Raw genomic sequence first — 14,741 nt, 5'->3', positions numbered from 1 at the left:
TCAGGAATCCTGAAGTTTCACGAGCACTACCTGGGTGACAACACAGTGGAAAACGCCGGTGACTTCCAGGCCGGCAGCAGTGCCAACCTCCCAATAGCCACCAGCTCGGCCCTGGAGCAGCACATCGCCAGTGTGCGGGAGGCGCTGGGCGTGGAGTCTTACTACTCGAGGCAAGTAGTACACCAGCCATAGATACAACCTCAGGCGTTCTTTGTTTTGTGTTTGTAAATATCCTATTTGACATCTTTTGGAATTCACACTTTTGTGCTTAGTCTATTCACAGTTGCCATAGCAGAAAAAGATGTGTGTCTCTGGAGTACAAGCCCTTAGTTGCTGTGTTTGTTCTTTTTGGTAGTGTCCTTTCAGACAGGGAAGGGCCTCGTCGGAGATGCCCATTTCTAACGAGGGTTTGTGGAATGTTTAAACATAATTGGGACTTTGAATGTAACATACCAGCTAATTAAAACTGAGACGAGTTTTTGGTTATAAGCAGATTCATGATGAGTTTGTACTATAGCTGAATGCCTGTTTGAGAGAGTAACTTAGCACCAGTGACAGGGTCTGTAAATAGATCTGTGCGTTGGGGGGCTGAGGTGAAGGAAATTGAATCCCAATATCAGGAATAGGGAAGAGAACCAGTAACTAGCTGTTAGGGCTTTTTGCAAAGACTGGAAAAGTTATATACTTATGGAAACACTTGGTCATGATTGACTATTTTATATATGGAAAATAGTTTACAGGCGAAATCAAAAGAAGAGGGTGCCTTAGAGCTGGTTGTAGTGAGATTCCCTGGCATTTCAGTTCTCCATCCTGCGATGAACAAGTGTTGAGAAGGTCCGTGTGCCACAGAACCTGCTGTGTTAGCTGGTGTCAGGTCCCTAGGATTCCTGCTTGTCTCTTGAATGATTTCATTTGTAATCATGAAATCCTAAGACATTGCTGTGATTTCTTTAGAGATGCTTATCCCAGGCCCCTGGGTGTGTGGTGGTCATTGCCAGCAGCTGGACTGAGTTTTGAGATGCTTATAAAGTTGAGGAGAAGTGCTTAGATGAAAAATAATCATTGGCTAGTGTAATGTCAAGACTGGAAGTAACCGTAGTGGTCATCTTGTCCAATTCCTTCATTAACATAAGCCAGCACTGCATCGGGCTTGCTGACAGCTGAATTAGTGTCAGGGCCAGGATCCAAACAATCTAGATCTCACCCAGACTCCCAGGCCCCTGCTCGTTTTGTTTCTAATTATCAAAATTAATATCATATTTTGAGAAAATAGCTGAAGCATGTAAGAATGTCATCGCTAGCTTCTGCTTGTATGAAATCTGAACAGGCGTCAGCCACACGCACACATTGTTGTCTTATTTCTTTTTTGACTGCGGTGCATCCTGGAATATCCCCATTAACCCTGGGTAATGGTGTGGCGATTACAGGTGCTTGACAGTGTTGAAATCTCCAGGACTTGGAAGCAAGGCTACTCCCTGAGATTTAATTGACCATAAAATAGGTCAGGCCAGGGGGTGTACAAAGCTGCTTTCACAGACAGAAAGGCACTTAGGCCAGTCTGATTACATTGTAACCTGACCAAAGGTAGTGCATGTCCAAAGCGAGTATTCAGGTGGTTGACCAGCAGTGGAAATACACACAGAAAAGGAGAGCAAGCAGGGCAATGCTCATTTCTGACACGTTAAAGGGAAAGAGAATCTTGGCTAAGGGACTTGAAGTCCCATTGGAGGCTATTCCTGTGGTGGACTTGCAGTCAGCAAACTGTCTTATCCTCCCTTCCCGTCCACAAACCCAGGGTGTCCAAAGGATGCACGCACACTTTAACAGCTGGAGCATATTTTTAACACTGCCTCTATAAATATTCAAAGTGTGCATACATTTTTTGGGACACCCTATATTTGAGCGCCTACTATGAACTATGTATACTTGAGATTGGGAATAAAATGGTGAGTAAGATGAGCATGGCTCTGGCTCTCAGGGAACTGAAAGTTAATAAACAACAGAACATATAAAATCTTTTAACTGAAACTGTTGCAAGTGCTTAAATGAGAAGGCAGGGTGTAATGAAAATATGTAGCGGGAGCCTATACAGGGAGGCTTCCTTGAGGAGGGGATATTCGAGCTGAGCTTGGAAGGAGGACCAGGTAAAACTAGATGAAGGCATCCCAGGCAGTGCGTGCCAAGGCCTTCAGTAGCCCTCAGTGGAGACCTCGCAGGTTGTCTTAGTGCCTTCCCTTGTCATTTGGTTTCGCATGTGAATCGACTTGCAGACAGAATGCACATCATCAATGGCATGCTGGTTGTACAGCTCGGCAGGCGTGGTCAATGCGAGTGGGCTCCCAGGAGGCAAAGCTTCTGTGGGCGCATCAACAACAGCAGATTTGCAAACCTGTGAGGCCACAGTTAGAGCCTGAACTGAGAGGAGGTCATGAAGGGACCCCGGTGTGTGACACCTGCCATTTGAACCTTTGCACATGCAGAGGTAGTTTCTGTGTGCTGTCTGCACTTTTTTCGTTCTTCCTTGTTTTATTTTTTTTAATATATTTTATTGATTTTTACAGAGAGGAAGGGAGAGGGATAGAGAGTTAGAAACAACGATGAGAGAGAAACATTGACCAGCTGCCTCCTGCACACCCCCTTCTGGGGATGTGCCCGCAACCAAGGTACATGCCCTTGACTGGAATCGAACCTGGAACCTTTTCAGTCTGCAGGCCGAAGCTCTATCCACGGAGCCAAACCGGTTAGGGCTCTTCCTTGTTTTATAATCACCTGGTTTGGGTGTCTTCCCTCGTAGATGGCGATGCCATGGAAAGCAGGTGCTATGTCCTTCTTCTCACTAACACGGTTCCTGGACCAAAGTGAGATTCAGTACATTTGAAATGTAGTCACCAGAAGATGCGCTGGGAGCAGACGCTCTGTTCATTCTGGGCTAGTTTACCGATGCTCTTCTTCTAGTGGATGTAAAATACGCTGTACTCCTAGCAGTTGAATCTCCATGCCTTGGGGAGCACCAGCCTTCAATCACCCACAGCCTGGCCATGGTGTCCTTGTTATTCTAAAGACCGTGTTTGCTCTCCTTAATGGCATTTTACTGCTGAGAGGAAGTACAGTGTTACAAAGGAGTTTCTGAAAACGGATTTAGAATAAAAGAACTGCTTTTATTAAGTGTTTAATAAGAAATTCCCTTCCCTTCCTCCCAGATCAAAAGAGGTGTAGATTGAAACCACTGTATAGAACACAAACCTCTCATAAGGGAGATGTTACGAATTTCAAAGCACATCTTCAGTTTTTAATTCTGATGTTTAACCGCAGTCTTGCTGCTGCCTAGGTACCTGGGACAGTGCAGTAGCTATGGGGATGCTAAGCTGACTGGTTGGAACACTCAGAGGGCTGTGTTCAATAGGAGGTCAGATGGAAGGAGTGCTCTCAAGGGGTTTTAAATGACCTACAGTTATAGAGTACCCTTACAATAGGGCAACTATTCCTTCATTGTAAGTGAGTACTAAATCTTAATACACTGTAACTCTTGTGTGTTTTTCTTTTGGTGCTTTTCTTTTTTTTAAATATATTTTATTGATTTTTTATAGAGAGGAAGGGAGAGGGATAGAGAGTTAGAAACATCGATGAGAGAGAAACATCGATCAGCTGCCTCCTGCACACTCCCCACTGGGGATGTGCCCGCAACCAAGGTATATGCCCTTGATCAGAATCGAACCCGGGATCCTTCAGTCCGCAGGCCGACGCTCTATCCACTGAGCCAAACCAGTTAGGGCTCTTTTGGTGCTTTTCTATATTTCTAAATTTTCTACAGGGAAAGTTATTTTATATTCAAATGCATTTTCTTATTTCAAAACACTGATTAATTTAGATTGCACCAATTCGTAAATGCTGGTGATTCCAGTTGGTTCTAGACTGATAATAAGTGGCCATTCTTAACAAGTCTGACAATGCAAATTGTTGGGAGGAGCTGTGGCTGGTGAGAGAGTACATTGGCATAACCACATCAGAAGACACTTTGGCATCACCTTCTAAGGCTGAATATTCACAGATCCTTTGGTCCAGGGATATACCTTAGGTATAACATCCACGAGAGGCTATTGTACATGAACAAGAATGTTCAGAGCTGCGCTGTAAACAATAGCAAAACTCTCACACATGCCCACATGCCACCAGTGAGAGAGTGCATGCGTATATGGTGGTGTAGTTCCCAAATGGAATATTAGACAGCGGTAGAGAGAGATGTGGCTAAATCTTAGAAATACAATATCAAGTGAAAAAGTAGGTCCCCAAATACCTACAGCATGACATGCTTTTAACAGAGATAAAGTAACTAAAATAAAAGTATGTTTTTAGGAATACAGCTAGAGGCAATAAAACTTGTATAGAAAGGACAAGCAGGGAGTGATAGCCCTGGAATTCAGGGTTGGACTTGCCTTGGTCTGGGGAGGCAGGGGATGGATTTCATGGAAGTTAACTAATAATTAACAAATAATTTTGTATGTTATTCTCCAGCTTCTTTTTGGGTGGTGGTTTTATAAGCACTTACTGCATTATTGTTTAAAAATATTTTTTTATTGATTTTAGAGAGAGGAAGGGAGAGAGAAACATCAATTGGCTACCTCCTGTGCATCTTCCACTGGGAACTGAGCCTGCAACCCGGGCATGTGCCTGGACCGAGAATCAAATTGTGGTTCATGGTCCAATGCTCAACCTCTGAGCCACCCCGGCCGGGCAGCACTTATTGCATTATTAAAAATTACTGAATAAATGAAAGCAGGCTGTGCATGGATCAATGATGAAAGGGTGTCATGAACCAAAGGTCACGAATAATCCAATTTCAAAGAGATTCTACCACCATCCCCCAAAAGAGGAAAAAAACAGGGATTTTTTTTAAACAAATGAATTACACAAGCCAGGTTGCAAGTAGGATATATTTAATCAATGTAAATGGACAATTGATAGGCTGATTTAAATTATTTATATTTGTCCTTCTGAGCAAATACCCAAGCACCGGTCATTGCTGCATCGTTGGCTTATTTGAAGTGACAGTAGGTCTTTGAACATTTAAAACCATCTTTCTGACATTTTCTAATTCTGGTTTTTTGCTAATCAAGGTTGACCTTCCAATTAATCCCAAGTAATTAGGTTTTACTTTACAAATAAAATATTTTCCAGAATTCTTAATGTAAAAGTAGGGATAATACTTTGGGGCATTTATTTTGTCCCTTAAAACAAAGGGTTTTCCGTTTCATTCTAAATCAGGGTAGTGCCCGTTTGAAAATATTTCATGAGCATGTAGTCAGTCTGTGCCAGAGCTGGCACTGAGCCCGGAGATATGTGCATGAATAATAGCTGGAATTCTTGGCCTCACAGTAGCTCACACTATGGAACAGTCAACAAATGTGTAAATTATTAATTGACCATGTGCAAATGTTACTGTAAAGTTCTAAACAAAGAAGGCCATGCCTCGCTCTACCCACTTGGGGGCAAGTCAGTGGTTCCAGAGGCTTCTAGGGAGGTGAGCGTGGCCCTGAAGAATAAGGGGAGACAGTCATTCTAGGCAGAGGAGCTCCTCCCTGGGCACAGGAAGGAGGGAAGGAAGGGCCCAAGGCCTTCAGCTAATGAATGGCAATTTCAAGAGGGTGATGATCTGCCTATTCCTGCAAGAATGATCTTCTACATCAGTCATTCAGCTGCCGCCTTCTGAGGCTCACCTCTTTCTTACAAGATCTGAAGTCTTGGGGTGAGTTTGCCTGACTGAGTCTCTTATGTGCTGTCCTCTTGTGACATGACTGAGTGCCAAAAGGCAGGCTTTATCTATGGGCTGACTCACTCAGGCTCAGCTATCTGTTTGAGTGGGAAAAAAAGATGATGCCACATTAGGGATTAGAGCACTGAAGAGACGCAGCTGCAGAAATGAGTGGAACACACTGTGGACTCTGGTCTTAGGCCCCTGGTTCCCGAATTTGGATTCCTTCCAAGAGGCTGAGTACAAAATGAGCTCAGAAGGCTTTGGTAAGCTTCTTAGTGTAAATCAGCAGCTTAGCAAGAAGGATAAGTGGGGTTGGTCGTCTTGTATAACCTCTGAAATAGCCTCAATTGAATCCCGTTTATATTTCTCGTGAACTTTTTAAAAAGCAGAATCCTTGGACTTGTTAGATATGCGGTTTCCCATTTATACGTAGGAGGGATAACCTGGTGACCGGCAGCATCAGCCCTAAGATAAAAAGCAGATAGCGGCGCCCTGACCGGTTTGGCTCAGTGGATAGAGCCTCGGCCTGCGGACTGAAAGGTCCCAGGTTCGATTCCAGCCAACGGCATGTACCTTGGTTTGGTTCCCGAATTTGGATTCCTTCCAAGAGGCTGAGTACAAAATGAGCTCAGAAGGCTTTGGTAAGCTTCTTAGTGTAAATCAGCAGCTTAGCAAGAAGGATAAGTGGGGTTGGTCGTCTTGTATAACCTCTGAAATAGCCTCAATTGAATCCCGTTTATATTTCTCGTGAACTTTTTAAAAAGCAGAATCCTTGGACTTGTTAGATATGCGGTTTCCCATTTATACGTAGGAGGGATAACCTGGTGACCGGCAGCATCAGCCCTAAGATAAAAAGCAGATAGCGGCGCCCTGACCGGTTTGGCTCAGTGGATAGAGCCTCGGCCTGCGGACTGAAAGGTCCCAGGTTCGATTCCAGCCAACGGCATGTACCTTGGTTGTGGTCACATCCCCAGTAGGAGGTGTGCAAGAGGCAGCTGATCGATGTTTCTCTCTCATTGATGTTTCTAACTCTCTATCCCTCTCTCTTCCTCTCTGTGAAAAATCAATAAAATATATTTTAAAAAAAAAAGCAGATAGCGGCCTCGCAGGGAAACCGTTAACGCCTATCATTTTGCGAGGGTGGAGCCTGGAACTTCGAAAGGCCTGGCTTCCCTGGGCCCCGGGGCTGACAGTTTGCACCTGCCACCGGGCAGGGGCTAGTTTGGTAGATGCCGTGAAGACCTGGCAGGGCACTCTTGGACACCAGACATTTCTTCTTTTCTGTCTTGTCCCAGATCCTTTGTTCATGGTCCCCAAGCTTGGAATGGCATTCCTGTTAGAACAAGGGTCGAGGGGGGAAAGGGTGGGGCAAAGCCATTGACCACTCTGGACATTCAGTGCTTTCCTCTGAGTTTCACATCAACTGTTGGCTGGCTGATGCCATAACCAATTTTGTACAAATTCTTTGAACTAATCAAATTTCAATATCCCTGACTTTGTATATCCTGCCCCTTGCTCCAGTGAAATTCCCTGGCCTTTCCCTTCCGATTGATTTTGTGCAGCTCCATCTAACAATCAATATTTAAGACATTTAATGTGTAACTCCTGGCTTGTCTTGCTTTAGGAAAATAAGCCCGAGACAGCTACCAAGTTCCTCTCGGAACGGGATCAGTAGGCCTTGCTTTTCAGCCCGCTTGTGCTTTTTGCGTCAGAACAGTGGTGAGGAGGCTCTGGAGGGGGCTGTCCTTCCAGGGGCACATTGAACTGTGTCAGACCCACAGCGCACCGTACTAGCTGGGTTTTCCTCCAATAATGGCACGTAGCACCTCAACACTTCTGAGATTTGTAGCCACAAACATGCGTTTCTTGCTCCGCGTCTGTAGGTGGCTGGGCTTCTGCTTGAGGCTGCCTGTGTGGCTTAGGTCCCTGTGCGTCATCTTCCTGTGACTGGCAGTGACCAAACAAGACTCTTCACATCGCAGAGGTCAGGGTCCCAAGAGCCCAGGCGAAACAGTCGGGCACATTGAAAGCCCTGCTCACCTCTCGTCCTTCACGTTCCCTTGGTTAAAGCAATGGAACTGTCTCTACATTACTAGCTCTTAACATATCCAGCTGATCATCAGCGGGGCTGGACAATATCGCTCTCTCAGGAGGGAATGTGCTGAACAGGGAGATAGTCTCCCTCCCCACCTGTAGCGTCCTGGAGAGAGATAAGAGAATCTTCCTGCAGGCCTCATGCTCCCTGCCCGGCAGCATCTGATGCCTGACCATTTTCCTGCTTATATCTCTCCGCTCAGCACAGCACAGTGTGGGTAAGCTCTGCAAGCACGCCTCCGCCTCTCTCGATGCCTCTCATCTTCCTCTTGCTCCAAACCCCGGGCATTTCCCCTCACTCACACTTGTTATTGGACTCTCCTTTGGAAAAATTTTAAAAAATCTTTATAGTTGAAAGTATTACATATGTCCCACTCTGCCTCCTGGTGTCAACCCTCTGTTCCAATAGGGGCCAGGTTTCCCCTTGCCATCTGTACACCATGCACATTCCCAGGAGTTTGCACTTGCTTTCTTCTGCCGGTGTGGGAGCCCCTGGGGTTCTGTCCTCTGGGCATTGCTCTTCCTCGGCGTCGTACGCACACACTGAAGGCAGACATTGCTTGCACAGGTGGGTAGAAGCCAAGATGGAGAAGGCATTAAGGAGACTGGATGAAGGGAGGATGCCTGCTATGAAGCTGACCCACCCATGCTTTTCTCCACTTCCTCGCTCCCCTACCCCACCCAAACAGGGTTTAGAAAGGTTTGGGCACACAGTACAGAGACTGATATACTTGCTGGCTAACTTTAAATCATACAGAGTATCCCAGTCCCAATGATGATGCCACTGGTCATGTCTTATCTCTATATTACCTGCTCTTAACAGTGCCTAGTAGCTAAGAGGCCCTCAATGAATGTTCACTGGATGCGTGGATGAGTGAAAGAGCAGAGTGCTGGGAGCTGGGAGGACGCCTTCTGAACAGGCAGCATAGCATCGTGAATGTGTGGTCAGAGTGTCATCACCAGTGCATGACACGTGAGAACATGTGTTTCACAGTTATTACTCTAGCCTTTTTCTTCCCACCTCACCTCTGGGAAGTATCATGAAAGCACAATATTATCCTGGGAGCTCAAAGAGGTGGACTTATCCAGATCAGGTAGTTAATGCAGATCTTGCTTGAACTAACATCTACTTTATAAAATCTGACCCCTACTGAGGCTAGCACACGAAACTCTCCGTTTCCCAGTAACACATTAAATCCGCTAAGGCCTTAAAAATAACAAGATGTTCTTTGCTGCTTTTTGATATACTTATGCTCATGCAGTGAGGAGTCGCTGCTAATGAGCAGGGAGAGGCAGAGTTGATTTAAGGATCCGTCACTTCAAAAAATACTGTCTGGTGGAGACAAAGTTATCATCGTAAACTTGTCTTTTTCTTTATTCCTGTGTGAACTGCGCGTCTCTCTGCTAATTAGAAACATGAGGAGATAACCCTTCATTTTCTGGCAGCCCTCATGCAAGCTTCCTGCTTTTAGGAAAGACCGAGCACCTTCCCATCTAGCGAGTTGGCCCCCAGTTGTCCCGAGCTCAGTTCCCTGCCTGCTCAGCACCAGGCTCCCTGCAGGCACATTGCTGAGAGGCGCAGCTCATTGCTTCCTCCCCTGTAGTCGCCCAGGTAGATCAAGCAACAGTGGGGCTTCCTCCTAAAACCGGGAGCTGGACTGCCACACCCTGTCCATGAAAGGACATAGCAGTGAGGTAACTTTCAGCCCTTCCTGTAAGGTAATGTATACATTGATTAATTTAAACTGATGAGGCTGAAACTGGGTGTGTCACGTACTGATGTCATCTCAAGGCAGGAGCTAGCCTTTCTTCGGAAGATCAGATGGAAGGACCGAAGGACGCATGACATTGGCTTCCTTTCCTTCAACTCTCCACGCAGGCCACCTCTTCTTTTCAACTTGCTCCTTAATGATGCTTTGGGTGCCACACCCCTGTAGAGAACTTAGGAAACCTCCTGGGGTTGTTTAAAAAGAGCTCTTTGTTATGTCTGGGAAGTTTTGCTGCTGTGGGTTTCCATAGTTTTGTTCTATCTCGGCACCTGAGTATTTCCTTCTTGGTTGTTCCTAATCACAGTATCATTTATTGTGTGGAGTTTATGTTGTGATGTCTGTCTCTCCCACTAGACTAGAGGCCCAGTGAAGGTAGGGGTTGGTTCTGTCTGATTAACCATTAGTACAGAAGCTGGAATGTAGTTAGTGCACAGGGAATAGTCATTGAATGGCTAAATGAAATGGGCATACTCAGCCCCCCTCCCCATATAAACACTGTCTATTCATAATTATGTGAAAGCTGAAGCTAGGGAAGTTTCTGATCAATGCTAGAATTGGTCTGGCTATGTACAAGGAAAGAGCATTTTAAAAGAAAGACACAGAATAGCAAACTAGGATAACTCCAGACTGAAATGAAAAAGAACCAGAGGATAGAGTGTGTGCGTGCAGACTTTCTTTCAGTCAAGCATGAGCTAATGCCTTATTGTATTTTTCTTCTTGTCTGCTTCCTCCTACTTTGGTTCAATGTTGAGTTTTAAGTCCTCGAGATAAAAGCTCAGCATAGTTTATAGTGAGTAAGGACTTAGGATTGTGGTGTGGAAATGGCTAAGTTTAAAAGAGATAGAGAATTATAGTTGGACGAAAGTTACAAGGAGGAAAAAAGCTACTTGTCTAACTTGTCTTCGAAAATGAGCTAAACAGGCAATAGAATCCAGATTCTTTAAAATATGAGTTTTCCATGATAGAGGGTTTCTCAGTAGATGGACACCTTTGAATTCATCTTTTTCTACTAAATAATATTAATAAACCAAGATGCATAAGATGCCTTACTCGGTGCTCGACTGTGCCAAGTTAATGGCTCGTGTTTTAACCCTGACTCCCGGATTGCTTGGAACCTCCCAGAGTGCTTCTTTGGGGACAAGGAAGAGAGAAATGGCCCTGTTGGCCATTTTGCATGTGTTAGACACAGGTGTACACACTCACTAGATGTGTGTAATAGAGGAAGCTGAAACTCGGAGCCACCCAATGAGTTGTCAGGGATTCACAGCCAGTTAAAAGATGGGACTGAACTTCAAAGGTGGGCTTTGGAAAGGGCTTCTCACACACAGAGTGCCCGCGTGCCTCTTGGGGCTCCAGAATTGCTGCTTTCAGATGGACTTGTTTGAGGAGGAGAAAAAGACCAGACAGACAGAAAATGACTCATTCACTGCCTGTCCAGACTTCTGGTGTCCCTTTGGAAATTTAGTAGACTTCTCTCCTCCCCTTCTGGAAACTTCCGCTGAGTCTCCAAGTACTGGGTATTCTCCACTGGCCTCAGCCGTAAAATGGAGGAAAGAAAAATGTAGAAAAATACACAAGATGAAAAAGTAGAGAAACATTCTGTCACAGTGTAGTTTAACACATCATTTAAACAATCTGAATGTAGTGAACTCGAGAGCAAGGAGAATGGTTTCTCATTGAGAAATAAAATTCCTTTGGCTTGAAGGATATTTTCAAAAAATAAATTCTTCATTACCCTGGATAGTTCTTGAAATGAAAATAGTTCATATCAAGCCATATCATGAAAGATGTAATTCAGCAGTCCTTGAGAATTTACCTATTTTCCACTCAAACATTAAACTGATCATTTAATCTTACATACAATTCCCTGAACTCTCCCTAAATAATTGCTTTGGTGATTTTAGCTCAACCTTGAAACAGACTTGGATCTGTTGTATATTTGACTTCATTTGAAAGAGAGAAGCAGTTTTAAAGTACTAGAGACATCAGAGTTTTAAACCCTTTGCCCACGGGGACTAGAAAAGAGGAAAAGAAAAGTGTGTGGAGCCCTGAATGGAATGAAGTATCAGCTCTAACAATAATAATACCGCCTGTTATATGTGTGGTACTTCAAATAACATCTACCAGGCGTCTCCGCATATAATGCCTTAGTTCATCTTTACAGTAGCCCTTTGAGATGAACATGACAACTGTTAAGATCCCTCTTTTTGAGACAAGGAAATTGAGCCTCAAAGACTGACCTATCTACGATCACACAAGTAAAGAATAAAGTCAGAACTTGAACCCAGGCCTCTAGGTTCCAACCCACTGCTCTTTCTGAAAAGCCATTTGTCTCTCTTAAGAGGCAAGTATTTACTGTGGATAAGCTCTTGTTAGATTTGGCAAGCCTCATGCAAAATTTTTTATAATAATGGAGCTTTTCCTATGTTTGAGACATGTGGGTGTTGCCTGGAGTTTGTAACAGTATTTATAGAATGGAATTTGAGCTACAACAGTGCCTTTCTGAATTATTTTCTGTGTATCACTAACCTTTCAGGTGAGGTAAATATAAAAAATATATGAATAAACTGGTCTACTTCTACATAGCGTGGGCATGTGGAATCCAGGAAAAATCTGTAGTTGTTTAAATCAAAGTGGGATATGAAAAAGGTAGAAAAGGAGAAATAAAGATGTCACTTAGTGTGATACAACTCTTAAAAGAACAGCTGTGAAGTGTTTGGAATGAATATAGTGTGGACAATTTTAGAAGTACTTTTCCAAGTAAGTTAGCCTTGTGTCTAAATAGAGTTTGAAATCTTTTATCTAGTCACTCTTTTATCCATTTATTTATTTAGCAGCTATTTGCTGAGTATCCCCAAAATGCCAGTCACTGTTCTGGACCCCAAAGTTTAGAGAATAGACACATTTCCTGTCGCTGCAGAGCTCACATGCCAGTAGGTTTGCGGGGTCAGGAAGAGAGGCTCTCAGAAGCACAGGTGTAAGATTAACAAAGGTCTGACATTCATTTATGATGGATAACAACTTTACCTGCCCCCCAAACTCCCAAATCTTTATTCTCTTGCAGTCGGAATGTTCAGTATTTCATATTACAAGAGATATTGCAGTCTAATTGGTAAGAAAACTAATTATTGAGACATTCATCCATCCATCCATTCACTTATTTGTTCAGTTTGTTCAGCAAACATTTGTGAAGTATTCATACTGTGTGTCTGTCCCTCTACAGAGATGAAACCAATAGATTTTCTGTCGTAAGGAACTCTCGGTCTAATAGAGAAATGATAAGCAAATACCCCTAATCTGGTCCCTGCCACTTACTAGTTTAGTTGCATGACCTTTGAACAAGCAATTTCATCTCATGGAGTTTTTGTAGCAATAAAATAATGCCTGGAGAGCAGGAGGATAGAGTTGGGCACATAAGAAGCCTTCCTGTAGTTGCCACTACCAGTTATTGTGAGAGAAGCGGGAGGCACACAGAGGTCAGAGGGGCCTCTTGTACCTGGGGAGGGCTCAGTCAGGAGAGACTTCCTGTTGAGGTGCTGCTCGAGCTGCATGTGAAGTACAATGGCTTTTGCCGGGCCAACGAGGCAGCATGAAACTGAGGTGGAGGGTGCAGCACCAACTGCAGGCGATGGACGGCTTCCACTGTAGGGAGGTGGAGGCGGGCAGCACAATGGGAATGTGAAGTACGGGACGACTTTGGCCCCAGCACGCCTAGAAACAGGACGAGAGGTGCAAAGGGACCAGGTGCTGGGTGTGGCCACAGAGGTGGAGGTGTTGTCCTATAGCCAGGGCAGGAGGTTTGCATTTGAGAAAGGACACATGGTCCAAATTGTCCACTAAGGACTCAAGATCATTTTGTCCTGTTGTCTCTGAGGCCTTGAGTTAAATATTCTCTGTGGCCTGTTATTTTAATGGGGGGAAAGAGAACCATTTAAAAAACCTGCTGGACACTTAAAAGTCATGTTGAGCATCTGCTTTCAAGCAAGGAATACAATAGTGAAGGCTCTTTCTAGTTCTAGAGAAAACTGAAAAATTAGTATTCTGATTTGGTCCAGCAAATGCTGTAAGAGTAAGTCAAGTATAAAATATGTACATTTCCTAGTAACGTCTTTGATTGTTTTGGCAGAAATTACCTATTTGGAATAAATGTTCAGGGGGACAGGAAATGTTTGGGCTGTATACAGTCCAAACCAAAATCCCTTTTCTTTAAATCCACCTGACACAGCCAGGCCTGACTCAGTGACAGCCTACACTGAGGCTGTCACTATAATTGAGAATTAAAATAAAATGCTTCTGTCATAGTGCTAGTAAAAACAAATAAAAAAGAAAACAGTTAAAAGAATGGTCTCCTTTTTCTGAAGGGCAGACAAGGCTTCAGCTGTCTTTAAATACAGCAGCATCAGAACTGACAAAGGAGCTCGCTGGCCCTCACTTTGACCATAGAGAAACATGTTTTATTCAATTATTTTGGCCTTATAGGGTGTTTTCTTAAATGAAAAATGATCAAAGTTAGCATGCCTGGCCCTTGTTGACCCTATCATTTTAGGAAAAATAATAATAATATTGTGGCTGAACAGTCTGGAAGGAATGCCAGTGTGCTTAGGTTAAAGATGCTCGGTGGCCTCAGCGCATTCACGACGTCCGCGGGGAAAGAATGGAGGGCTAAGTATGTAGGCTGTGAGCTGCGGCAGAGGCACCAGTACTTTCTTCGGCATCCACGGGTTTTCACTTCCTTCTTTGGGAGAATCTCATCGTGGTGGGGAGTATAATTACCCTTGCATATGCCACTTTGGGAAGAGAACGTGTGTCCATAATCACTGAAAGGAAATATCCCGGCGTGGTAAGAGTATGTCCTGGCTGGCCCAGTGAGGTTTAGCAGCTGCTGCCAAGACGCTGTGCGAGGGGGGTGGCCTGGCTGGAATACCAGAGGCGTTGTTGGTTTCTGGATGCGATAGGAAAACCACACATTTCTATGCATAATGAATCAAAATGATGCATTGATGCACTGAGAGCTCTTATATGCATCTCCTATATTTTTATTTTAACAAAATATTAATTTTATATGATATTTTATAGTAGTAAAATATTTGTATTCTATGTTTCATTTTACCCATATTACAAGCTAG

At 44.1% G+C, this 14,741-nt stretch overlaps 1 protein-coding gene across 2 annotated transcripts in view; it reads left to right on the top strand.

The window, feature by feature from the left end:
• The window catches only part of TTC28 (tetratricopeptide repeat domain 28), a 397,370-nt gene that overhangs the window by 326,324 nt on the left and 56,305 nt on the right, over positions 1-14,741 (top strand). For both annotated transcript variants that reach the window (XM_014542487.1, XM_014542488.1), the window contains one exon: positions 5-170. In XM_014542487.1, the coding sequence (XP_014397973.1) occupies positions 5-170 (166 nt within the window). The remainder of the gene's footprint in view (positions 1-4; positions 171-14,741) is intronic.

This window comes from Myotis brandtii, unplaced genomic scaffold (assembly GCF_000412655.1).
Source record: "Myotis brandtii unplaced genomic scaffold, ASM41265v1 scaffold303, whole genome shotgun sequence".
In the NCBI taxonomy this organism is placed as follows: Eukaryota; Metazoa; Chordata; class Mammalia; order Chiroptera; family Vespertilionidae; genus Myotis; species Myotis brandtii.
The sequence above is the reverse complement of the archived record's forward strand: the minus strand, read 5'-3'. Positions and strand labels throughout refer to the sequence as shown.